The 25,721-nt window shown below is 39.5% G+C and overlaps 1 protein-coding gene across 1 annotated transcript in view; it reads left to right on the top strand.

The window, feature by feature from the left end:
* Positions 1-1,233: 1,233 nt before the first annotated feature.
* MFSD4A (major facilitator superfamily domain containing 4A) overlaps positions 1,234-25,721 on the top strand; it is a 48,459-nt gene continuing 23,971 nt past the window's right edge. Inside the window, exons 1-3 of the mRNA XM_039338152.1 lie at positions 1,234-1,674; positions 21,375-21,573; positions 23,300-23,539. Coding sequence (XP_039194086.1) covers positions 1,442-1,674; positions 21,375-21,573; positions 23,300-23,539 — 672 coding nt within the window. The 5' untranslated portion in view covers positions 1,234-1,441. The remainder of the gene's footprint in view (positions 1,675-21,374; positions 21,574-23,299; positions 23,540-25,721) is intronic.

The raw sequence follows: 25,721 nt of genomic DNA, 5'->3' as shown, positions 1-25,721 counted from the left end.
CTGAAAATGATTTTAATAAGAAATTGACCTTGTAGAAAGGTTATGACTCATGGCAATCAACTCCCCAAATAATAATCTGATTGAGTGTTAGCAACATGTGGATTTTGCCAAGACTTAAAAACAAGATAGCTCTCATGTGAATGTAATAAACAGTGTTTGCTTGATGTAAAGAGCAGCCCAAGGAAAGCTAAGGGAAGGTTGATCCTTCTTCCCTCAAATCTTTGTTGGTTCCTAATTGCAAGGGGGGAGGAACCTTTACCCAGTTTGGGGGAGAGGAATAGGCCATTCAGGAGGTGAATGTTGATGGTTTTAACAGAACTTACTTAGTTGTTCTTAATGTAAGTTATGGCACCTCCATTTGTCAATAGAGGAAACAAGCAAAATCTCAGCTCTGTGGAGTAGTTTCAAATGGTGGTTGTTGTTGTTTGCCTATGGAAAAATGATTGGGTCTCATAAGAACATCTCGAATGGGAGAGCCGCTGTTCTTAACTGAGGGCAGGCAGGTGAGAAGTTCCGGGCTCTTCCGTGTCAGAGAACGAGTACATCTGAAACAACCCGCCAACTCCAAAGAGGCCGTCTTCGGGAAGCGGCAATGCTCGAGCGTCCGGGACACGGTTTCGTTGTGTGCAGCCTTCGGCGAAAGAGCTGCACGCGGAGAGCTGACCCATTTGCGCGCCAATCGGGCTCCTTAGAGGCGAGGGAGGCGGCAATGCGGAGGAAGGTTAGGCGCAGCTCCCAGGTGATGGAGAAAAGTGACCGTGAGGAGAACGCGGCCGTCTCCCGTCTCCGCGAGTGACCCACCGAAACGTTGCTGGGCGTAAGGGCGAGCGCGGTCGCAGCCGGATGGTTCCCTTGGCGGCTCTTCGCCATCGCAGCCGGTGCCCCGGGGAGCCGGCCAAGAGAGGCGACTCTCCCGGTTGCTTATGCTCGGCCCTCTAGGATGAAGGGGTGGAGCCAGTGCCAATCCAGCACGGCTCTGTCCGCTCGCTTTGCGCGATATACGCATCCTCCTCTTGCGGCCGGGGGGGGGGAGGACGGGGAGACGCCGACTTAGCCGCTTGGGGCTTGGCAACCGCCGGTCCCGGGAGCGAGGCAGCTGAGGCGAAGGGCGGGCGATCGTGAGAGGGAGCGAGGGAGAATCGGGACGCAGCTGGGCGGAGAGGCTAGGCGGGGCAGGCGGGCGGGGAGGGGTATCCGGTTGCAGGTGTTTTCGAGCAGGATCCCGCTGCTGTAAAGGCGACTGCGCTGGCTCGGCCGAAGGGAGGAGGTTTCCCGAGGTTCCGGCTGGCTGTTGCCCGAAGCGCGGATTCGGCTGGGTTGGTGCGGATCCGGAGCGCGGGTGACTAGGGGGCGCCACTCGCCTGTTGGAGCCGCTCCGCCCGTCCCAGCAGGGACTTGCTCGGCGAAGGAAGGCGGACGAAGACAGGAGCGCAAGCCGAGGATGTGGCGGTGGGATGCGCGGGTGACGAATCTCTTCAAGAGGAACCTTCAGCCCACGCTGACCTACTGGAGCGTCTTCTTCAGCTTTGGCCTGTGCATCGCCTTTCTGGGGCCCACCCTGCTCGACCTGCGCTGCCAGACCCAGAGCTCGCTGTCGCAGATCACCTGGGTCTTCTTCTCGCAGCAATTCTGCCTGCTGGTCGGGAGCTGCTTGGGCGGCGTTTTCAAGAGAACGTAAGTCAGCAATTCCCGTTCTTGCTCGGCGTATCAGGCTCTTTCTCCATCGGCATCGCCTGCCACCTCGTTCCTTTGGGAGCGAAGATGCTGCTGGCCGGGCCGGGAGCGATGGAGGGAGCCCCATTCTTTTTTGCCACCTGGGCACCTTTTCAGTATCCAAGGAGGTGGTGTCGACCATCACTTGCTTGGTGAGATGCGTGCCAAGCTGTGCCCTGGAAATCAGTGCCTGTTTCTATGCCCATGCCTGTTTTCCGGTGCTACAAGGCTGGAACAGATCTGATGCTGTACTTCCTGCCCTTCTAAATTAAGGATCTTGGCCAAAGTTTGGTGCATCTATGCCTGTTGAAATCCATGCCGAGTTCCTCATAAGTCCCAGCCACAAGTTTGGGGCATAAATCAGGACTTAATTCCGGGTACATGTGTGTTGGATTGACTCCAGCAGGCAAAAATACTGAAGGAATTTTTTTCCCTTTAAAAATTACTCGATACTGGTTTTAGTCCTGGTTCCTAAATACATAAGCAGACTGGGTAGAAACCAGACTGTCTGGCTTGGATTGTGAAGTCAGGAAAAAGGGGGGACTGCCAGCCATACAATGATTTGTTTTGGGGGAACATGTTTTAATGTGCAGGCCACGGTGGTTCAGCCACAAACTATGGCTTAACTTTATGAATCTAGCCTATGTGTTGCTGTTAATGGATGATACAATCCAGAGGACATTTCTGGTGGGTGGATGTGTGGGTGGATGAGTCAGATTGAGTAGGTACCTAACACAGTAGTGGGCAAAACCTATTCAGGGACAACCTGGTTCCTGTGTCTTTAAGAACAGCCCTTCGCACCAAAATCCAGCAGTTAGTAGCCACATACATAATTATTTGTTTAAATGATAGATTACAATGAAATAAGATTGAACAATGATAGAGATGCAGTCACAAGAGTCAGTTATCTTAGAAGCAGTTAACCAAGAAATGTCAATATCCCTCTTAGATATGCTTCTTATACAGGCAGTTTGTGAATATAACACACACACATACCACACTTTTCCACATTTTATTGCTTTTGCTAGTTAAGTTTGACTTTTTGCAAATTAGGCCAATATCTGGGTTCAAAAAGCAATGTGCTTTCTATTTGTGAATTATTTAAAACATATCCTCCAATAACTTTCAGAGGGCTTATCTAAATAAGATCAAAGTAATCTGGCCAAATATGAACAGGGGCCATGCAAAATGATATTTATGTAATAACCATGTACCTGTCAGTTGAGAAATCCCACAGAAATCAATCTTGCTGTAGGATCACCTTCCAGGGCCTATACTAGCAACCCTTGGGTCTGTTCACATGACATCATGGTGCTTATGTGAACTCTTTTGTCTGCATAGAGGTGGTTGCATGTGGCAGGATCCCAGAAGGATCTACAGTGGGGAACCAGCAGAACGCAGCATGCCTGATGGACATTGACATAGAAACCTCAGGCTGCAGAAATCATGCTGAGAATTTCTCTTTGTAATCTAAGAGGTTTGTTGTAAAGGACTTGTTTTAATAACCTCAGCGTCCAGATTCAAGCTGTCTTCTTCTCTGAAAAGCTGGCAGTGAACATCTAGTGGCCAATAAGCATTTAAGTTGATGTACGGTAAAACAGTAAATACTCCATTTTCATACAGAGTTCCAGGACAAGATGATGTGATTCTTTTTAAATCATTGATGAACAATTAATAAGGAAATGATCCCTATAAAGCAGAAAACATGAACAGTAATTTCCCCATCTTACTCCCAATTTGTCTTATAATGGCTATATTATAGTCTTGATTCAATTTGTTCTAGGTTCCCATTTTAACTTATGATTAATAACTGTCAACTGATGTTTAATATGGAAAAAAGTTTTAATGATCTACATGTTCTAAATCTAGGTGCTTTAAAGGTATTGTTGACTGATTTTGATCAATTAAGCTTTAAAACCCAATTCTTTTAACTTGTAGGATGTTTGCATAATATTTAATAGTCTCATGATCAATGCATGTTTTGGAATTTCTTGAATCAAGGCAAGCACACAAAATATTCATGTAATAACAGTTTTGTAAGCAAAGACACTCTTCCATTACCACATCTCTGAATAAAATCAATCACACTAATTATTCTTTTCAACATCATAATTATGATGTCAAAAAGAACAGTCCTTCTTGAACCTTTAACTATTGGTATGCCTGAACATACATCATATATATAATTATTTGACTTCAACTTTACAATGTGATGTGAAATTGTTCCATAAAATCTTTAGAATAGAATTTTTATAAATGTATGATTTATGTGGACAAGATCATAGAGAAGCTGTCACTTATTAATAAAAGAGAAATTGTGTGTGAATTGGTTTGGACCATTTTGAAAAAAGTGTGGGATTATATCTTGATTTCTCATCTGTCTTGGCAATATTGGACAGTGTCTTCTATTATTGCCCAGCATCATTCTTCTAAAACATTTCCATAATTTGGTTCTGTCCAATGACCCTTTAAAGGAAAAATTAAATTAAAAGCAGATTAAATGATTATGGCATTTAGAATGCTAAAAGGGCTCTATTCTTTCCAGAGAGTCATGTATGTTACATACATTATCTACAGTAACAGAGCCTATTTAAGCATGAAAGAAACTGCTTGGTCATATATTTTTATCATTAAAGTAAAATTCATTGGCAAATCGTTTCTTAAAGATTCTATAGGCTAATCATTGTTGATCAATATTGCATTTTTCCCAACAGTCCTAAGTATGTCAATTAATTCCCAGCACTCCATTAGATTTAGTCTAAGAAATGAGACTGCAATTAACTTGTATACAGGTCAGCTAATATATCATAGACTTGATGTGCAAGTTTGTAGAACCTCAATTGAACTTGCAAGAACATTAGCTAGTCTTTTAAATTAATATGTACAATGTACATATTGTGCAATGTACAGTATGTTTTCTGAGTTATGAAATATGCTACAATTCTCACTTTACTAGGGAAAAACAGAGAGAAGGCTACTTCCTAATTGCTAGGTAGACAGATGTTAATAACTGTGGAGTCCTTGGTAATAATAATAATAATAAAGTTGGAAGGGAGCTTGGAGGTCATCTAGTCCAACCCCCTGCTCAGGCAGGAAACCCTATATCATTTCAGACAAATGGCTGTCCAGTCTCTTCTTAAAAACTTCCCGCGTTGGAGCATTCACTGCTTCTGGAGGCAGGTTGTTCCACTGGTTAATTGTTCTGTCAGGAAGTTTCTCCTTAGTTCTAGGTTGCTTAGTTCTCCTTAGTTCTAGGTGCTTTCTAAGCTTGGTTGGTTGCTTGCTTGCACCAAGGACTCCTCCATTCAACCCTGAGCAACATATATTCTTTTCTATAGGTATTATAAACTAATACTGAAGAATTCTATTCTTGTCATTGGGTGATCAATTGCATCTGGAAGGGAAAAATGTTGATGGTTGTGTTTAACACAGTTGTGGAGAACTAGAGAACAAAATACTTTTGAATGCCTTTTAGCTCTCTCCCCCCCCCTCCTGCCCCTCCCCATGAAATCCTTAATGCTCCATCATCTGGATCTCAGCAGTTACTTTTCAAGACATTATAAAAATGATGGCTTGTCTCTGTGCACTGTTTGGATAACACATGTTTCTCTATAACTGCTGCTATCTTCCAGGATGTTATTTGAACTGATATTGACTTAAATTAGTATTTTTACATCTAAAAATTAATTTTCCATCCAAGTCCTAAAACTAAAATCTATTGACATAGTTGTCCAACATGTGATTTGCCTTAATCTGTTAACTCTTTCACAACATTCTTAATTTAAGCGATGAGTTACTGTGTAATGGAATTAGAAGCATTCAGTTAAGTGATCCTGATTGTTAATTCAAAGAAGAAATTATTTTTATCCCCAGATAAATTGGGCTTAGTTGGGGAGCTAAGATAATTCTTCTCAAGCATTTGCACTATGGACTACTTGCGAGTAACCTGTCTCTATATGGTTGAGGCAAATTCCTAGAGAAGTCCTTTAAAGAAGTATCCCCTAGCACCCCATCATGACTGTCTTTTTAGAGTCATCTACACTTCTCCCCTGCTTTAACCAGCCAAATCCAGCAAGAGGAAGAATGATAAACCCCCTTCCCCCCCCCAAAAAAAAATCTGCAGTGCTGCTATTCCACTGTTTAACCTGCATTCAAAGAAACAGTAACTGTCAAGTGCAAGAAACCAGGAGCCGGGATAGAGTTCAAAAGTGCTACAAGTTTATTTCATGCTACCTATACATGATGTATTGACCCCACCATCCAGTCATCTCTAATATATGAACATATGAAAAAGCAAGCAGCAGCCTCCATTAGTTAGGACATAGAAAATGGCTAAGGCATTGTGACTCATGTGCTGCTGACATAGTGGGAGATGATTCAGCAGGGCTCCCTTGGGTCCAAACCTCTTACTGCATGTGAATGGAACCTCTGGGGCCAAACCTCTTACTGCAATGTGGCAGATAATTCATTCAGCAATCTTCTTGCAGTGAGGAAGGCTACTTGCTTATTTATTTATTTCTGGTCTCTGAACATCTCAAAGAATATAGCTGTGTTATGGTGTCCCTGAAGAAGGCAAGATTAGAATTTTTAGCTTTTTTTAAGCTTGAGAACTTTTATTTTTTTAATAAAATAGTTAACAACAAATTGTTAAACCTAATGAAGTATAATACACATTTTGTTCCCAATCCATGTGGACAATACTGAATTGGATGGATAAATTGCTTGAACTTCCTTCTGCTTTTTGATAGGACATAAACATGGGTCTCCTAGTCCAACCCTTTGGTTGTTATATACTAGCCTAATAGCTGACTTTCCAACTTTTATTTGAACAAATGTGAATGCTTCACATGTATAACATAGTTAGTTACTGTGTTTTGGTCTTGGATATTGTAAAACTGGGAGGAGCTTTCATGAACTTTTCAAATTTGAAGCGGGTTTCTACATTCCATTGGGCTATCTTCGCAAGGGCCAAGAAAAGGATGGTAGGGTCAAAATTGCACAGATTTATTTTAAATAGCAATAACACTTAGACTTATATACTGCTTCACAGTGCTTTACAGTGCTCTCTTAGTGTCTTACAGAGTCAGCATATTGTCCTTAACAATCTCGGTCCTCATTTTACTAACCTCAGAAGGGTTGAAGGCTGAGTCAACCTTAAACCAGCGAGAACTGAACTGCTGGCAGTAGGCAGAATTAGCTTGCAATACTATATTCTAACCACTGTGCCACTACGGCTCTTTAAAAAACCAGTGAATAAAAAATAATTGTTTAATCTCACTGATGGTCAGTCAGATGACATGAAGATACACCTTTTACATATGTGGTGGATATCTTTGTAGCAGTCGACATCATGTCCAGCTTTTCACTTGTATATATATATGAGGGGCCCTTGGTGATCTTACTGATGATGTTACCTAGTTGGGGTAATTAAATGTCTGCAAAAAAACAATCAGAAACAACCAAGGACCCATCATGTCAACCTTGAGCTATAAATATTCTCATTTATTAGCTGTATGTTCATTCAATTCAGTTCATAGTGTTCCTAGGTTCTTGATGTCTTTACACTGTATTTTGTAAGTAGTGCCTATTTTTTCTTCTGGGTCTCTTGGTTTGCTTAGAATGTTTTGGAGGGCTTTAATTGGTTTGATTCCATGAGTTGCAGTAGTCTATTGGTGGTTTCTGGGATGATTTTGTTATTGGCAGTGTTATATTGTTTGTGCTATATTGGGTTGAGTGGTCAGACATTTTTTGATGAAGTTGCGTGGACATCCATTTTGTTGGAAGATGTTGTATAGAATAAGATAATCTGTTTCCTTTTCTGCTTTTCAGGGTTTCTGCAGTGTGTGTGTGTTTGTCTAAATAGAGCTCTTACAGCTTCTCTTGTAGAAGGTTGGGTTATTACTGTGATAGTGGAGCACTGATTGGTGTGGGTGGTTTGTGGTACTCTTATGTTTCTAGTTTGCCATCATAGTCTCTGCTGATCAGGATATCCAGGAAGAGTAATAAGATGTTCTTTTCTTCTTCCCTGGTGAATTGGATTCCTTTGGAAATGTTGTTGATGGTTTTGTGGGTGTTCCCTAATTGGTCCTTTTTTTTTAGTAGGATAATGGTGTCATCTACATAGCTGATCCATATTTTGAGTTGTATTTGTGGGAGTGCTATCAATTCTAGATATTGCATTACAGCCTCCACTGAGTCCTGAAAGTAGTGATCCCATAGATTCCCACAGAAGTCATCTGCCACCTACAGTGTAAAAACTGAAACAATCTATTGCAACAGCTACTTAGCACAAACGCACTGAAGACTAGCAGAAAGCATCCATGAACACCAACTAGCAGTCAGAAGATCTGATGAAAACTCTTTAATTTCACAACATATGGACAGACTTAATCATTGTTTCAGCTGGGAAACTGTGACCATCCTAGACCAAGCCAAATCCAAAAATGTGAGAGAACTCCTAAAAACCTGGGACTCTGACAAATTGGTCATCAATAGACACATAGACATAAATAACATCTACATACTATGCAAAAGATATAAAAAGGAAACAAAAACACCTCCCCACTAGCAATCAACATCCAGATAAGCATAGATTAACACCAACATTACCATCAGACCAACAATCAAGTAGTAAACAATACCCCAATCAAGGAACTGGCAAACAAGTTAACAGTAAGCAGCCCAACCAAAGGACCTCCAAGACCACTTTTACTGACAGAACAAGCCAATATAAATTGAAAGAAAGCCCATTCCTTACTAGCACTGATCATGTTATCTAGTTTGAGTATTGAAATATCTGTAAGAAAACAATTTCAGAGAGCACCAAGGACTCCATAGTTCAACCATGAGCTACAAATATTCTCCTTTATTGGTACAAGCAAAGAATATTGAGACTTGAGATCCTCCTCCTGAAGATTTGCAAATCAAGTCAATTTGTGCTAAAATCTACTCTGAAATGGTGGGCCTCAAAAAGGATCAGTCCATTATTTAAACTACCTTAAATTCTTGGGTTAATAGAGGAAAATCTTCTTATTACTATATTTGGAAAGAGAAATGCAATTACCCCTTGCTGGAGACATACTGCTGGAAGACACATCCTTAAACTAACAGCTGCAGACCCCAGTGCTCACAAATATCAGTCTCCTATCATGAAGATTTTGTCTAGCACTACATGTGATGCTTAGATCATCTAAAAAGATTCCATTATTTTTATTGGCATCCTTGTTTTGACCCATCAGGGGTTCAGAATTTATACTTCTCTTGGAAGATATGAGATGTCAAAAGAATATGAAAGAAACTCATCTTAAATTCATAAGTCTCTAAATGTGTGCTAGAGCTGGAGTGGGGAGAGAGATAATCAAAGAGAATGAGACATATCACAAGATTTGGCAGATTTGTGTTTTTGTGAACAATTTTTTCCCTAAAAGCAACGCATAATGCTTTAAAACTCACTCTATTATACTTAGTGTGGCACTCTTTTATGATAGATTTCAGTACACATTGCTTTCTGCATTACAAATCCTTAATTCTTTCTTGAAATTATAAAGAAGCATATGATAGGCTTATTTTTTGTCTTTGTTTTTTTATCAAACAAGGAAACAAAGTTTTTGTTAATGGGCTAATGCCTTATTAACAGTCTGGGGTTGAAAGTTGAGAGTGACATTAAGGAAATATTTTTTATTATGCTGGCTATTGCCAATTTTATGGTCAGAATTTACAATCAGAAGAAACATACAGGCCACAAATTTCTCTAAACCACAATATGATTTGTTTTTCCCTTCACATATTGATCAACTTTAAAAACTGTTGGATTTTAAACCATGATTTAAGTCTTAATATTTACCTGGGGACTCGGATATTGCAGCTTTGATGGATTCCAGCAAGACTTGATTCTTGGCACATGCATGGAGAAATATATAGCTCTTCCAGGAATGTTCTGTAATTTCTTGATTCTGCCTGTTCATCTAAACAGAGAAGTAAATAATTTCTTGTTGTAACTGACTGGTTTTGTCGCAGTCCATGGTACTTTCAGTCACTACCTACTGATCCCTAATTTGAAGATGTCTATTTTCTTTCTCTCGCTCTTTGTTTTTCATAGGTCCTACATTATCAATGGAAAGACTATTGGTTTAACTGTTCTGATCTTACCTAACCTTGTCATTATGAGATTAATCTCCTCTTTAATCAGTAATATATCTTTTCTTGAGCCTGAGCAAACAAAACTATCACCTTTCCTTTTTTGGCACCCATTTAAAGTTTACTGATCAAGTTGATTGACATTAACTTTGTCTTAATATTTAGCAGGAGTCTGGACTTTTCACATTGCATTATTTACTTTCATTATAAGCTATTCTAAATCTTCTTTACTATCTGCTAACAAAATATTGCCATCTGAATTTCTTATATATAGTGTTTCAGCTTCATAGTTTCATTTAGGCCTTCATCTTTCCAATCTTGCTATTCATATGAATAGATTCACTGAACATAAAGAGCGATGGAGATAACATGTATACTAATCTTGCCCCTTTCCCTATTTTGAGCCCCTGTTTCTCTAAACTCAATTTTTGCAGTACTTTTTTGTTATAGTAAGTTTGTTATATATTTAAAAAAAACCTCTTTGGAAGAGTAATCAAGTGTTCTGGCATGCCAATCAGTCTTGTCAATAAGGGAGAATATTTGTAGCTGGGGTTGAACTGAAGGGGTCCTGGTATTCTCTGAACTTGGTTGTTTTCTTGCAGATATTTCACTACCCAAACTAGGTAACTTCATCAGTGCTAAGGTGCTACCACTGACAATGTTACCTATGGTGGTTTGGGTACTTCTGCAAGAAAACAACAAAATTCAGAGAGCACCAAAGACCCCTCAATCAGTCTTAATATATTGCACGTTCTCACATGTTCTACACCAGTGGTTCTCAACCTTTTTAATGCCACAACCCCCAACCGGTCATAAGCCGAGGACTACTCAACTGGTCGTAAGTCGAGGACTACTCAACTGGTGCAGCACCGTTTGCAGAATGGGACTTTTGGAGGGCTCAGCAGGGCAGAGACAGCCTGGACAATTCCTATTGGCTTTTGAAAGCCAATAGAATTAGACTCTATTCAAGAGAGTCTATTCTATTGGCTTTCAAAAGCCAATAGAATAAAAGGGAGTAGCACAGCTAAGGAAAAGGGGGGAAAAATGGCAGACCGCGTTGTTTGGCGACCCCCGTGAAATGGTCGTTCGACCCCAAATGGGGTCCCGACCCACAGGTTGAGAACCACTGTTCTACACAAAGGCGTTGCTGTAGCATCTTGTATTTAACCCATCTTTTGTTAGCTATCTGGTTATAGCTATCTGGTTATAGCTACCTCCTGCTTGTTTATTGTATTTGTTCCTCAATGTGCAGCTCTATTCTATTTTATAAACTCTTAAAGAAAATCTAGTTTGTGGGGAAATATAGTGCAATAGTTTAATCATTTGTAAGTTTTCTTAAATTTCCCTTCGAAAAATATATGCCTAAGGCCACATAGTTCTGTTTTATGTTTGTCAACTGAATGATTGCCTCTTCCATGCAGCTTAATTAACAAACCATATTTTTTATAATCCTTGAAGCATGGCTAAATACAATACAAGTAGTCTTATGACCATTCATTCAAACCATTCAAAGTTACAATGGCACTGAACAAATGGTGGTTTTGACCGGTTCTTGGAGTTCCAGCCGTCCTAGTGCATCCATAGTCACAAGATTGCAATCCAGGTAGTTGACAACTAGTTCATACTTATGATGATTGCAGTGTCTTTCAATCACATGATTGCCATTTGTGACCTTCCCTGCCAGCTTCCCTAGAAACTCAGCGGGGAACCTGGCAGGGAAGGTTGCAAGTAGCTGGGATAAATCTCCCCCAGCTCCACTGTGCTTGTGCCACTCATGCTGTGCACCCTCTCCAACTTTTATCTTACCTCCATCACAACCTTCTATACCCTCCCTGACACTCACACCTTGTATGCCCCTGTGTACCCTTCCTGGCCCTTGCTGTGCCTCCTGAGCAACCCCAGATAACACTCCAATCCTCGCTATGCCTCACTCACACCTTTGGGCACCCACACAGACTATCACTGCACTTCCACAGACCCTTGCACACCTTCTTCAGTCCCAACCACACCTCCTCCACACACACCTGCATGCTCCTCCCAAATTCTGCTGTGCATCCCTTACACCAGTGTTTCTCAACCTTGACAATTTTAAGGCACGTGGACTTCAACTCCCAGAATTCCACAGCCAGCATTGCTGGCTGTGGAATTCTGGGAGTTGAAGTCCACGTGCCTTAAAATTGTCAAGGTTGAGAAACACTGCCTTACACTCTTATGGACCCCTTCATGCCTCCCTCATTTGGCAGCAGCCACTTCCCTGCTTGCTTGCCAGCCACCTGGGACTTGCTACTTCCTGCCAGCTTTCCCATTGACTTGCTTGTTTCTTCACCTAATGACCATTAGATTTGGTTAACAATGGCAACTGTGATTGTCTCACCAAACAGTGCATTCATGCTTTATGACCATTCGACTTAGTGTGTCATTGCCATTCTATATCTAACTGTAGTTCTCTTTCCTCTAACTTGCTCCTTCCAGCTTCAGCCTTTTCCTATTTCACACTTTAGGCTTTTCTTTTATTAAGAAAAGATTTTTTTTTCTCACTATTGGATCCTCCACTGTCTAAAAAACATGGTGCAGTTGTTGAATCCACCCAGGCTGCTTTAGAGTTACTACAGTTGTTTAATAAATTACTGTTTTATTCTAAATTTCAAAGTATACTTTTGTGCAGGACTTGAAAATGTTTAGATTTTAATGCATTTATGAAAGTATAAATTTTTGTTCAGCTGTCTGGAAGATTATTTCAGAATATATGAGTGTTGCTAGCATGGTGAATACTGACTGTGGAAGAATCCTTTTAGCGAGGACCTAATAATGCCTGTCAGTTTCAAGGCTCAGTTTCCGAGATGCCAACCACATGCCTCTGACAAACAAGCAAGCAGGATAGTCTTGTTTCTCCCACACATCTATTGTCCAAAAGGATAATACCTTTAAATGTGAAGGTTACAATTAGAATGAATTATGTTATTCTATTGGTTTGAAAAAAAAACTATTTAGAACAGTTACTTCCCTCCCTCTTATGCGAATTCCATCTTAGGAATTATTTAGGGCAATTCCTTGTGTCTATGGACAAATACTCACTATCTCAAGCTATTTCTAGTTGAATTTGTAGTTCTAACAAAAGGCAGTTTTGTAATCCTTCTACTTATCAGTTTCCCTTCTTTTACTTCTCCCATACTTACAAAACAGTAATATTTTTTTCTGACATTGATTTGTATCACATGCCTGCTTGCATATCATCTTCTCAAGGGAGTAGTAGCAAGTCATTATTTGTTCCAGTATTGATTGATAGTTTTTTCTTGCAGCCCACAGTATTCTTAGCAACCATTTCCAGACCTGTGCTTGAAAGCATTTTGAAGACCATTTGTGCTATTTATATGTGTGGGTTAGGGGAGTTCTTTTAACAGAAAATCAAATTTACATTTCAATTTGAAGTACATGCTTTATACTTACAGCACAGGCAGGTGAAGTTGATTTTGTGGCATGTGTGAAAATGTTCATTGTCCTTTGTCATTCAAAGTCATACTGGAAGTGTCAGTGAGATATTGTACCCTCTGGATATGTAATGCAAAACTGTGTGCTACTCATCTGTATCTGGGTAGTTGCTTGTAATTCTAACTTCTAACTAGTTCCTTCTTTGAAGTTATTGCCCAATATCAACCTTATTTTATTTAGATAAAGGTTGAAAGCTTTAATCAACAGATTAAGTTTTTCCTTACCACCAATTTCCTATATAGCTAGGAATTTGCCTTAGACTGAATTTGGCTATCGGTTCACATAATTAAATTCTGCTGATATTAGTTAGTAGCAATGCTTGAGTGTAAAGCAAAGGTCTTTCTTAACCCTATAAGGATTGAACTTGGGATGGTCTGCATTGAAAGCCTGAGTGCTCCACCAGGGTACAGCCCTCTTGTAGTGCAGGAAGAGAATGGCTACTTTGCATAACATATTTAACAATGTAAATTAGAAATCTAGAAAACTTTGGTCCAGTTGCCATGATTTAACCTTTTTAGATACTTTTGGCCTGGATGATTGAGTTTTCATTTACATGTTGCTTTTCATTTGGGGGGGGGAGAGCAAGAGTTGGTTCATTCCAATGACTCTCCGCCTATATCCAACATTTTCATTTTTACTGAAGAAGTTACTTGGATGAGTAATGAAACGTCTCAGCTTTAATAAACTTTGGTCCAGTTGCCATGATTTAACCTTTTTAGATAGAAATCTAGTGCTTGTATTCACATACCATGCTAAGCTTGATTAATTTTATTTTTAAATTGTGATTGCAAAGTTTCTTTATGCTTCGTTACACTGAAACTTCTGTAATAAACCATCTTACTATATCAGACCACTTACCATATTTACTTACCTAATTGATACAGCTGCCAATCTCACAAAAAGCTAAAGATACTGGATATACTTGCATATAAGGCCGTCTATGCATAAGCTGACCTTCAAATTTTAACCAAACTATGGTGAAAAATATGCCACCTGAAGATAAATCACAGTTTTCATGGTATTTTGGTCAAATATTTGAGGGATGGCTTATCCATATATGGGCTTACTATATATGTGAGTACATAGGGGAAATACAGGTATCTTTTTTAAAGCATTAGGGTATACACTTGTGGGTAAGTCCATCCAAACTGAAGGCTACAGGTAGTCCTGGTGAAATGATTATTTGGTAATTGTTTGTAGGCTCAGATTTGGAGTCAGAGGAGAGGACCAATAATGACTAGTGAGTGCCGGACCCAGAAGTGCTGATGGAGGAGGAACAGTCAACTCCAGGGCTACCAGATGAACTGCCATCTGAGCAAACAGAAGTGGTGGAACAAAACAACAACCAGCAGTCACAACTGCTGTCACTCTGTGAAGATGAGGGTGTGGGATTACTGCAAGTGTCTGGCGGCCTGCAAAGAGATTTTTAAAAAGTTACTCTGTGAGACTGCTCAGCATCAGAACTGTCACCCTGCCAAATAAGATACACCAGGACCATTTCTGTTAAAATGGAGCAGCAAGCACAAAGCTATCCATTAACAACAATTGCCCATTAATTCTCACTCCATGTGCCTTGATTTGTTAACCTTGCAATCCAGATTTTGAACCTGAACCAGCCAATGAATCCACTACAAACTGTGACCCTTGGACTCCACCTGGCTGTTGTTCTGCATGCCGCTTTGATTTAGAACACTTGTAAGCCAGGCTTGCTGAACTTTTGGAAGGAACTTGTCTCTATACTGCAAGTGTATGTATTTGCAAACCTTGTTTAGTGACGATGTTGGCTTAGGACAAGACTCTCATTAAGAGATGGTTTGAAGTTACAACAGCACTGAATTAGGGAGTTTTATGATAGGTCTGTAGTCTTACAATAAGTCATGGCCATTGCAGTATCCCCAGGATGTGATTGCAATTCAGGTGCTCAACAACTAGAAAGGTCATAGTGTCTTAAGGTCACATGATTGTTATTTGCAACCTTCCCTGCCAGCTTCCAAAAAAGAAAAGTCAATGAGGAAGCTGGCAGGAGATCATAAATGGTGATCACTTGACCACGGACTCTGTGATCGCATGGGATTCATCTAATGATAGCAGCTGGGACTGCCATAATTGCTCTCATAAGATGGGATGGGCATTTGATATTATACTTTATTACTGCATCACTTAGCAATAGAGTTGCCAATCCTATTTATCATTACTAAGCAGGGACCACTTGTATTCATTTTGTCATGTATGACCCATAAAATCTTGTCTATCTCAGTAAAATAATGAATTCCCAATTCTATTATATGTTTCTGAGTGATTGGGTTTTGCTTAATTTGAGTTAGTAAAATTTAGATACCCTATACACTCTGTAGTTTATTTTTAAGAAGGACTTATACCTGTTTGAGTAATATAGGAAGCAAATTTGACTAGGGCTTAATAATCTCATGTTTTATCATTTTGCTTGCATAATTTTCAACAATTATTGATATAAGGAATTCTTTAATTTAACTTTTACCATTTCTATTTTCTCCTGCTTATTACCAGCATAGTCTCTTTTGGTGAGATGGGCAGTTATGCGCTCTGCTCATAGAGCGTGTTACCGGTCTACCTGCCCTGGTTGATCGTATTGCTTCTACTTGTCTCGCATCCGTCTGTATATTTGTAAATTCAGGGATCATCGCCTCCCTTGTTGTCACTCTCTTTGCCCACTTTAGACGTGTCTGGAGAAAATTAGAAGCAATAAGATCAGCCAGGGCGGGTAGACCGGTAACACACTCTATGAGCAGAGCACAAAAACAGCTGGTCTTATAGGCAGGCTTTCAAACCTCCGGCATTCCACTCTGATGACATTGGCAGTTAGCCGATGAAAGCTAAGTTTATTAAACAGTTGTTAGTTTATTCAACAGGTTTTTTTTACATTTATCCTGGTGTTCGATTATTTCTCTCAACATGAATGTACCCGGGATGTGTGTGTGTGTGTGTGTGTGTGTGTGTGTGTGTGTGTAAGATGTGTGTGTGTGTATGTGTGTGTGTGTATATGTATATATATGTGTGTGTGTGTGTGTGTGTATAACGAACACCAGGACAAAAATAAACAGGACCGTTTAATATAAACAAGCCTATGAGTAAAAAAGTTACTTACTGAGCTTTCATCAGCAACTACTGACGTCATCAGAGTTAGAATGCTAGGTGATTAGGGAGCTTGCCTATATACAGCTGCCTGTCTCTGCGCCCGGCTTCTCGAGCACGTCATCAGCCCATTAGCTATGTTACTCTGCAATGTGTTAAATTGATTCTCATCCAGCAGCCTGCTGGTGGATCTGATGATTGTAGCTCCCTCTCCCTGATCCTGCAAAGAACAACTATTCAGATGTTCCTGCTTCATACTCTCTCCCCTCCTTTTTTGTCTCTCCTTCCAAGCCATTTGTCATCTCCTTCCATAGCAGCTCTTGCCGCCTCTACCTGCAGCCCTATCACTCCAGTCCTGCCAGTTGCTCTCTCGTTGTGGTGTCACCCGGCCCCCCTCCTCTTTTGTCAGTTTGCTGTCCTCCCTAGAAATCATAGCTTCCCTATTTGTAGAGCCATGGTCATGCTTGTGCACCGTATGGGATGGCCATCTACTCCATGGATTACCACGTTGTTTCTCCCATCTTCTGAGGTCTGGTATGCTGGTGAGAGGTCTATTTGCTGGTTGATGGAATTTTCATCCGAAAGCCAGGCTTCTTTAAGAAGGCGGCCACTCTTAGTGGTCTCACGAGATATGGTCTGTGCGTTTTCCAGATCGAATTTATGGTTCAAATTGGCCATGTGAGCCCACACTTGCGAGCACTGCTCCTGCCTTTTGATTGCCAGATCATGTTCATGGACCCTAGTCCTGAGCCTTTTAGCTGTTTCCCCAACGTAATTGCAGGGGCAGTTCCTGCAATTAATTCTATAGACTATGGAAGACTGTTCACCGTTGGGGAGCGGCTCTTTGGGATGCATAATCTGGGTTCTTAGGGTCTGCTCTGGTCTATGGGCAATGCTCACATTTGTGGGGAGCCAGCAGCTGAGCTGTGGCTTCGGAAACACCACAGATGTAAGGTAAAGCTATCCGTGTGGCTGGTGTCATCTTTGCTCCAGAGAGTTGGGCCCTGTGGGGTTGAAATGGTCTGCTGTAACATCTCACAAATTCTGTGGGGTAGCCATTGAGCCTAAAAGTATGATATAGATGTTTTCTCTCTTCAATTTTGGCTCTTCCCATGCTGCAATGGGAATTGATTCATTTAAATAAAGTCCTAACACAACTAATTTTGTGTGCTACGGGATGATTACTCCTGTAGTGCAGCATTCTATCCATATGAGTGGGTTTACGATAGATGGATGTACACAATGTGCGGTTGGAGCGCCGACTAACTAGTACATCCAAAAAAGGCAAGTGTGCCTTGGATCTCTTCCTCTGCCGTAAACCGGATGTCCAGATATACGGAATTCAACTGCTCCAGGAATTTGATGCTGTCTTGTCTTTTGATAATTACAAAAGTGTCATCCACATAGCATGCCCAAAATTTGGGGTGATATCTAGCCATTACAATCACCTCTAACCGCTGTAATACCACCTCCGCAATGATACCTGAGATGGGAGATCCCATCGGCGTCCCTTTTATTTGTTCATATATAGTGCTCTGAAAAGTAAAGTAGGTTTTCAGGCACAGGGATAACAGCTGTATCAGGTCGTTGGTATTGAGAGAATCCAGATGTTGCTCCTGCTCCTCTTGTAGGAGGTCCTTTATTACAAAAACCACCAGATCTTGGGGGATAGCATTAAAGAGTGAGGTGACGTCAAAAGAGATCATCACCTCATCCTCCTCTATCCGTAGGGGCTTTAATCTTTCCAGAAACTCTTTGGCGGATTTTACTGTGGTCTCATTGTTATCAACCAAGTGCCCAATATGACCGCTGAGCCATTTGGCTAATCCCAAAGTTGGTGTGCCCCTGAAAGATACAATGGGCCGCAGGGGAATGCTCTCTTTATGGACTTTCGGGACACACACACACAAATACACACACACACACACACACATTATTAATAAAATAAATATAAATTATATTCATGTTGCCTCCATATCAGACTCTCCATAACAGATCATAACAACTGTTTCATTAGCTTCTGTAGAAGTTCATCTGCCTCCAATTTAACACATATGGAAGCAAATGTTCAATTTCTCTTTAACAAAAATAAAACTTCTAGGCATTTCCCTTATTTTTACAATTATGTTAGCTTTAAATAGAATTTCAACCCCTCTAAATAATTTGTTTCTGCAAGATATTGTTTATCAAAATATTTTTCTACATGTTATCATCTCTATGTTTTTTGAAGTTATCTTCTTTGCCATATAATATATGAAAGTCTTCATCATGGTTCACTTCAAGCCGGGATTAAACAACATGATGACTGCTTTAGAAAGAAGGTTGCAGTTTATTGAAGGGGAGAGTCAGACATAAAGATGGCTCTGGAAGAAAAGAGAGTGAACATATGTAGGGAGTGGGTTTTTATACCCTCTGGAATTGTTCCTGTGGCATGAACTTTGACCTGAGTCTGAGTGTGCCTTTCTGGTATTCTGATGGTGGTGTATTAATCCTATTATGTCCCAAAGGTCATATCCTGCTTCCCTGGGGCTGTGGCTGATGACTCTTAGATTTTTGGTGTGAGAGATTGTTGATTCTAGGGATCTTTCTTCCTAATCCCAGTTTCCTGACTCCAGTCTTTCTGATAAGATTATAAAAGCTCCATTTCTGCAGTCTTGGTTTCTGTTTGGGACAGAGAGGCTTGGGGGTGGTTTGGCTTCTGCTTTTAAAATCCTATAGGGAAATATATTCTGCCTTTTAAATATTTCCAAGAATATTTCTTTCTCTGGGGAAGGGATGACTTCCCACAATGCTAAATTTTTTCACCTTGTGCTGAATAGTAACAAATTTATCTCTCTAAACAAAAGAAAAACCATCATAATAGACTGATTGTTCTTCCCTTTTCCTTGTATTTCTTCCTTTCTTTATTCCTTAATTCCACATTCCCTTTTATCTTCCCATAGCCAATCCCACCATCCTAATTTAGGAAATGAACTTCAGTGGGTTAAAAGCAGATCTAATCCTGAGCTCCTTGCTTGGTCTAATAATTATTATTAATGCTTTGGTGGTCTAATGTTTAGTTTTAAATTTGATTAGGTTTATTGGGGGAGGTGGGATTGGGGGTGTGTGACATAGTACAGATATGTTAATATGTTGTATGAATTCAGATCATTTGGTTAGTGAGTATGAGTATGCATAGAAACCACTATATTAGATAGTTAAATAAAGAGGAAAGGGTTATTGTCTGTGTTATTCTCCAGGATGGCTTCTTTGTGATCCCAAGGCCTCCAGGATATTGATCTGTATTAAGCAAATAGCTTGAAAAATCTTGCAATCCTAAAGAGCTTCTGAAGTTTCCAATTGGAACTCAAATGTGGACTCTTAAGAGAAATGGAGAGTTGAATTCTGAGCACAATAATGAACACACTATTCCTCCATTTTCCCCCAGGAGATTGTTGCGGTAATATACATATAAAAATTGCTGCACTGGTTGCTGGCATCAGAACCTCTGAAAATACTGTTTCTCAACCTCAGCAACTTTAAGATGTGTCAATGAAAACCCACATGCTGGTTGGGGGAATTCTGGGAGGTGAAGTCCACACATTTTAAAGTTGTTGGGGTTGAGAAACCTGAATTAGAGGATATTATTTTAAATTTTACCTGCTTCTACGCCATATAGAACATAGAAATTGCAATTAATGTTTAACTTTTCAATGTGTTCTTAGGCCTGGTGAGGGCACAAAGTAGCTGTTCTTCTTCCACAAGGCTCATGTGTAGCATTCCAGTTTTGGCACAGTGCCTGTTCCTAGTGGATCTGTTGTTAGCATCTGCATATTTATTCCCCAATGAATTCTTTTTGTCTCCTAGAGGTATTACTTTTATAGCTCTGAGCCTGTTGCTGATACATCACTACCACTTAGCAGTTGTTTTTTTTTACTTACTGCTCCTATTTTTATATGTATTTTTCATTCCTGTGTAAATCAATACCAAGCTCTAATTTGGAGCCTAGCTGGATATAATGCAAATCCTTTCAGAATCAATTATTTATAAGGGGTTCCATGTAAGTAATCTGTAATCTTATTATTATCTTTCTAGAATGAAATCTATCCTATTTGATTTATTGTTTACCATGTTTGAAATTTGGTGGGAAGAATTTGTTTTCCACAAACATCAGGATATCAGTTACATTACATGGCACAGTCTTGTGTCAGATTCATAATAAGCATTAGTCAATTAAAGCTAGACATAATTCTACTGATGAACACATAGGGGAAGTTAAACTTACTTCCTTTGAATAGTAAAAATGCAGGAAGTGGAAACAGATCTGGCAATCTTCATTATAGTCATTTTAGTCTGCTCCTATTGAGAAAATGTCATAGATAAATCACTGGGAATGACAGAAATTATAATTGAGCACAATACATATCATGGGTTGTGAAACTTTCTTTCTTTTGAAAATATTTTAAAAATCACTTGCTTCCAATGCATCTCATTACTATAGTGACCATATTATTTTATTTATGTTTCTATTCATTTATTTGTATTTATTATAGCCAACGACTCTGGTAGATTCATGGCACCTTAACAAAATCCAAAGAAGTATAAAATCAGTTTAAAACATCCAACAGCGCTGACAGCCTGGATTAAAATAACTAAAATAACCTGCATAATAACAAAGAATCACAATAGGAGTGTCACAACACAATAGCCTAGCACTAAAGCCAGGTTTTGAGGGCTTTTCACTACCCCAGGAGAGATAACATGGCCCATACACTGAGGGGTGCAGTTTAGAAGGCGGGAGCTGCAACTGTTAAGTTCGTACCATGTTCAGTCAAAGATCCTATATCAGAACACATGAACAAAACCATTACAGTCTTTACAATAGTGCTTGGAATGACTGACCTATGATACAGCAACATAAATAACTTGTGCCTTTTGTTTTCCAGATTGGCCCAATCTCTGCTTGCTCTCTTTGCCTCATCCCTTGCTATTTCTGTGGTTTTTGCCATCATCCCTGTCTGTCACAATGTGGTGGTTCTTGCGGTGGTCATGGCTGTGGCTGGGCTGGCCATGGGGTGTATTGACACACTTTCCAATATGCAGCTGGTGAAGATTTATCAGAAGGATTCAGCAGTCTTCCTGCAGGTGAGAAAGAGACTGGTGGATGCTGGGCCAAACTTGTGCGTTTGTATTCCCCTACTTCTCCATTGGTTCATAACTCTTTAAGGTCCATTGTACTTGCCATGATAAGGTATATTTTGCTCTGATGTTATGTTAAATATGAGGATATGTAAGCTGAATCTCTTCTTTATTTTTATGTTAAGGAGAAGGAAGAAAAAATTCATTTTGTACTGAGCTCTGTATTTTCCTCAGAGTCAAAATTAGTGCATCATGAAGGGGAAGCCTTAGCTTTTTTGGTGCTTTCAAAAAGACTGGATTTTCCTAAATACAGTTAGAGCAAAATCTGCACTGCGTCAATGGCCTTGAAATGGAGAAACACACCACCCCTATAGTCTGCAACAAGGAGTAAAATCTGCAGAGACTCCTTATCTCCATTTTATAAATGCTTTAGTCTGAGCAAGAAGATATGTGCTCAATATCTTCTTTCTCCCCAGATTAACACTTGGATGTAAAACTAGAATTAAAGGCATGTTGGCTCCAAACAGAAGCATGATATAGCACTAAGGAATAATGCACATCATGAATGAATGCAGTCATTTCAATGTTGATCTGGCATTCAGACCAGTCAAGAGGATCAGTCCATGACCTGGAAAGCAATAGAACTTAGTGCAAAAATTTATAACTTGTTTCTGAATAAGTGAAACAAGATGTAAGTACTTCATTGTTTTAAAACCATGAATGTACAAGCCTTTATCAATGCAAGTTAATCTATGGGTACATTTTAACAATAGCAATAGATTTAGGCTTATATACCGCTTCATAGTGCTTTACAGCCCTCTCTAAGCGGTTTACAATCTGGGTCCTCATTTTACCAACCTTGGAAGGATGGAAGGCTGAGTCAACCTTGAGCTGGTCACAATCAAACTCCTGGCAGTGAGTAGAGTTAGCCTGTAATACTGCATTCTAACACTGCGCCCCCATGGCTTTTTTGTCAGTTTTGTGTATATATTTCTATATATTTTTGCCAGTTTTGTATATTTTAGAGTACTTATCATGTTCCCATTTACTAAAATAGATACTTCCCTCTTTCTTGCACACCCTATTCAAGCCATGTTAATGTTACATATGAAGCTGTATTAAAACATACCTGTGGCTGGGGAAACAATCGTTCTATACCGGTAGTAACCATCTCACAGCAATCTCATATTCTGCTACCAAAAGATAGGGACATGTTACAACATTTTCCTAGAGAATTAGTCTTTCCTTAGCCACAAAGTAGCTGGGTAACTCACCAGTAGTTAAAGCAAGCTAATCTATAGCAAGCCACAGCTATAAACATATTAAATTATTCCTACTCCATCATAATCTTAAGCAATTATCTAGTTTAGATGATATAATAAACCAAACCATAATAAGGCTTGGCATGTTATATTGAACACAGTTATGATATTGGTATGCATCACACCTGGGGTCAGCATCACAATTGTGCTGGCTTATTCTCTGGTTCTTCTGTGGTATAGGAGATGTCTATAGTTCTAGTCCTCCCGCAAAGAAGAATCAAATTGTCAAGAGCACTTGGGTAGCATATGAAGTTTATTGCAGAGTTAACTATGTACAGTACACAGTCTTCTGCAACCTGTCTCTAGAACCCAGAAGAATTTAGTGATAAACTATTAATTCATTCTGAACCCTATTTATTTCATCTGGCCAGATTTGTTATTGACAATGTTCTCTTTGTCATTCTCTGTAGGCCCTTCATTTTTTTGTGGGCTTTGGTGCCCTGCTAAGCCCTCTGATAGCTGATCCTTTTCTGTCAGACACCAACTGCATCCTAGCAAATGGCACAGCCAGTGGTAGCAGCAACCTTCCTCACATCCGGAAGTCATTGGTCCCACATCATCCTGGGAACCTGACACATTATGACCTACCCATAAAAGGACTGGTGGTGACCAGAGTGTCTTATGCTTTCTGGATTATGGCTCTGATCAACGTAAGTATGGCCATCTTCACAGCCAATTGTTCCATGTATAAGATTCATACACATCTTCGGAGTAATGTAAGTAGAAGCTTTTGATTCCAGATTACAATTTGTTTTGACATTCTGACAGATCAGTCTTCTCAAAATGTTTCCACCATCATCCTTTCTCCAAATAGGACAGTCATATGAACTACGGGGCACAGATAAATCTAATACTTTACTTTAGAGATTTATATTGCATTTCAAGAGGCCTTGAACATAAAAGCAACATTCAATAGACCGTTCTGCCTCTTCCAAAATTACAGATTCACAAGGAATAGATTGCTTGAATGGTTTGCTACAGAAGCATACGTTGTCTGATATTTAAATCTTCTTAATCCAGGAAATACACTCATAATCCTTCCCAATCCCTTCTGAAACAGGTGCTGCCTTTTCTTCCTCTTTTACAGAGTCCAGTTAATTCACAGTTTTCTTATTTTCCCTTGCTAATAAAATTCCTCATTTAGGAAGAAAGTCTGGAAGTATGGGAACTAGTTAATGACTGATAGTTTTTGTGATCAGTACCATTTCAAGAGGGCGTTTGCTGATTTCAATCTCCACTCAGCCTTGAGTTTGTTAGAATTGTTAGAACAGGTTGTTAAAACAGCCTGAAGTTATATGTTCCCTTGCACACCCCTATCTTTTATGTGGGTATATTTTTTGCCAACCTCAATGGACATATATGTTTACATCATATAGTGAATACCACTCAGTTCGCAGAGACTTACTGTAACTTGGTGTACTATTGAGAGCTTCAGTGGCATGCCAAGCGCAAATCAGTGGAGGTGGTCTGCCCTGGTTACAGGCAACAAGAGGGTGCATTAATTGGCAACTTGGAGATGACGAGGCCATTTGGTGGCAAGTGTGGAGTCAGGTCACTGCTGTCAGTGTGCCAATCAGTGTCTACACTGAATGGAGAGAGAAATTTAACTAAGTTTACCCTGTACCCTCTTAGTAATACCAATGGGAGTTTTGTTTTCCTGTGGGAGGGTGGTGAGGGCAGGGTTGTCAGGAAACTTGAAAGGGGAGAAAAAAATTAAATTTCCTTGACTACAAGCATGTTGTGCTGAATAAATAAATGTAAATAAGAAAAATTTTAATGGTCACAGACACTACTATTATGGTAACACACAGGTTAAATTCCAGTAATTAAAATAGTGGGACTTTTGATATTGTCCCAAATTGGAGGGGTTTGGGGGATGATATCTTTTATTAATATGTTTTGTAATTCTTAATACATTGTATTGTTTCAGTACAATGATACTTAGGTAGTATTAATTAAGGATTATTGATACTCTATTGTTTATATTACTGAGACTGTAAAAATAAAGTAAAAAGGCATATTCTATCAATATTAATTACGATTCAGGATGTCAGTTTTAAAAGGATAACATTATTTGACTTTTTCACCCAAAACTGAATATAACATTAGAAAAAGAAAAGTGCTGCTGATTGCATCAAAATATTTGTTACATAGCAAAACTTGTGTTCTTGAGCTGACTACTTATTGTTAAAATCATCATTATATCATTAGTTAATACTTTAGTTTTAAATATTACTAGAGAATAGATAAGCAAATTTAACAACAATTAAAATACCAAAAAAGGAAAAAGGAAAATAACTGTTGAATGTTTAACTTTTCCCTTTTTATCCATCTGCTGATTTACTGTGCTTATAAATATTTAGGTACTCTGGGAAGCCAGACTTGTATTTGCCATGCTGTGAAATATATTGGATGTAGGAAAACCATCCCTGTTTAAATTTGGTTACACCTCAGTTATGAATATATACTGTCAGTTTTGCCATTACTTCACATTCTCCAAATTTAAATGTCTAGTCAGATAACATTGGAATTGTGGGCTTCTTCTGCATGGGGCAAGATTTATTTTTGCTGCTGTAAGCATATATTTCATTAAATTATGGTGATTGTTTTCTAAGATTATATGTAGTAAGAAAAGTTGTGGCTTCATTTCAAATTTAAATCCCAGAGTTTTTCCGGCATTGTATCATATATATCTTTCCAATACTGTTGGGTTTTTTTAAACATGTCTACCAGATGTGATAAAACATTCTTTTTATACTGAGTCATTTCCAAAATTTATTAGAATATTGTCCCAAATTGTTATAAGTTTTTCTAGTTAGGTACAGCAAAGAC

This window comes from Crotalus tigris, unplaced genomic scaffold (assembly GCF_016545835.1).
Source record: "Crotalus tigris isolate CLP2741 ecotype Arizona unplaced genomic scaffold, ASM1654583v1 scf7180000017692.518282, whole genome shotgun sequence".
NCBI lineage: Eukaryota > Metazoa > Chordata > Lepidosauria > Squamata > Viperidae > Crotalus > Crotalus tigris.
This window is presented reverse-complemented; position numbering and strand designations above follow the sequence as displayed.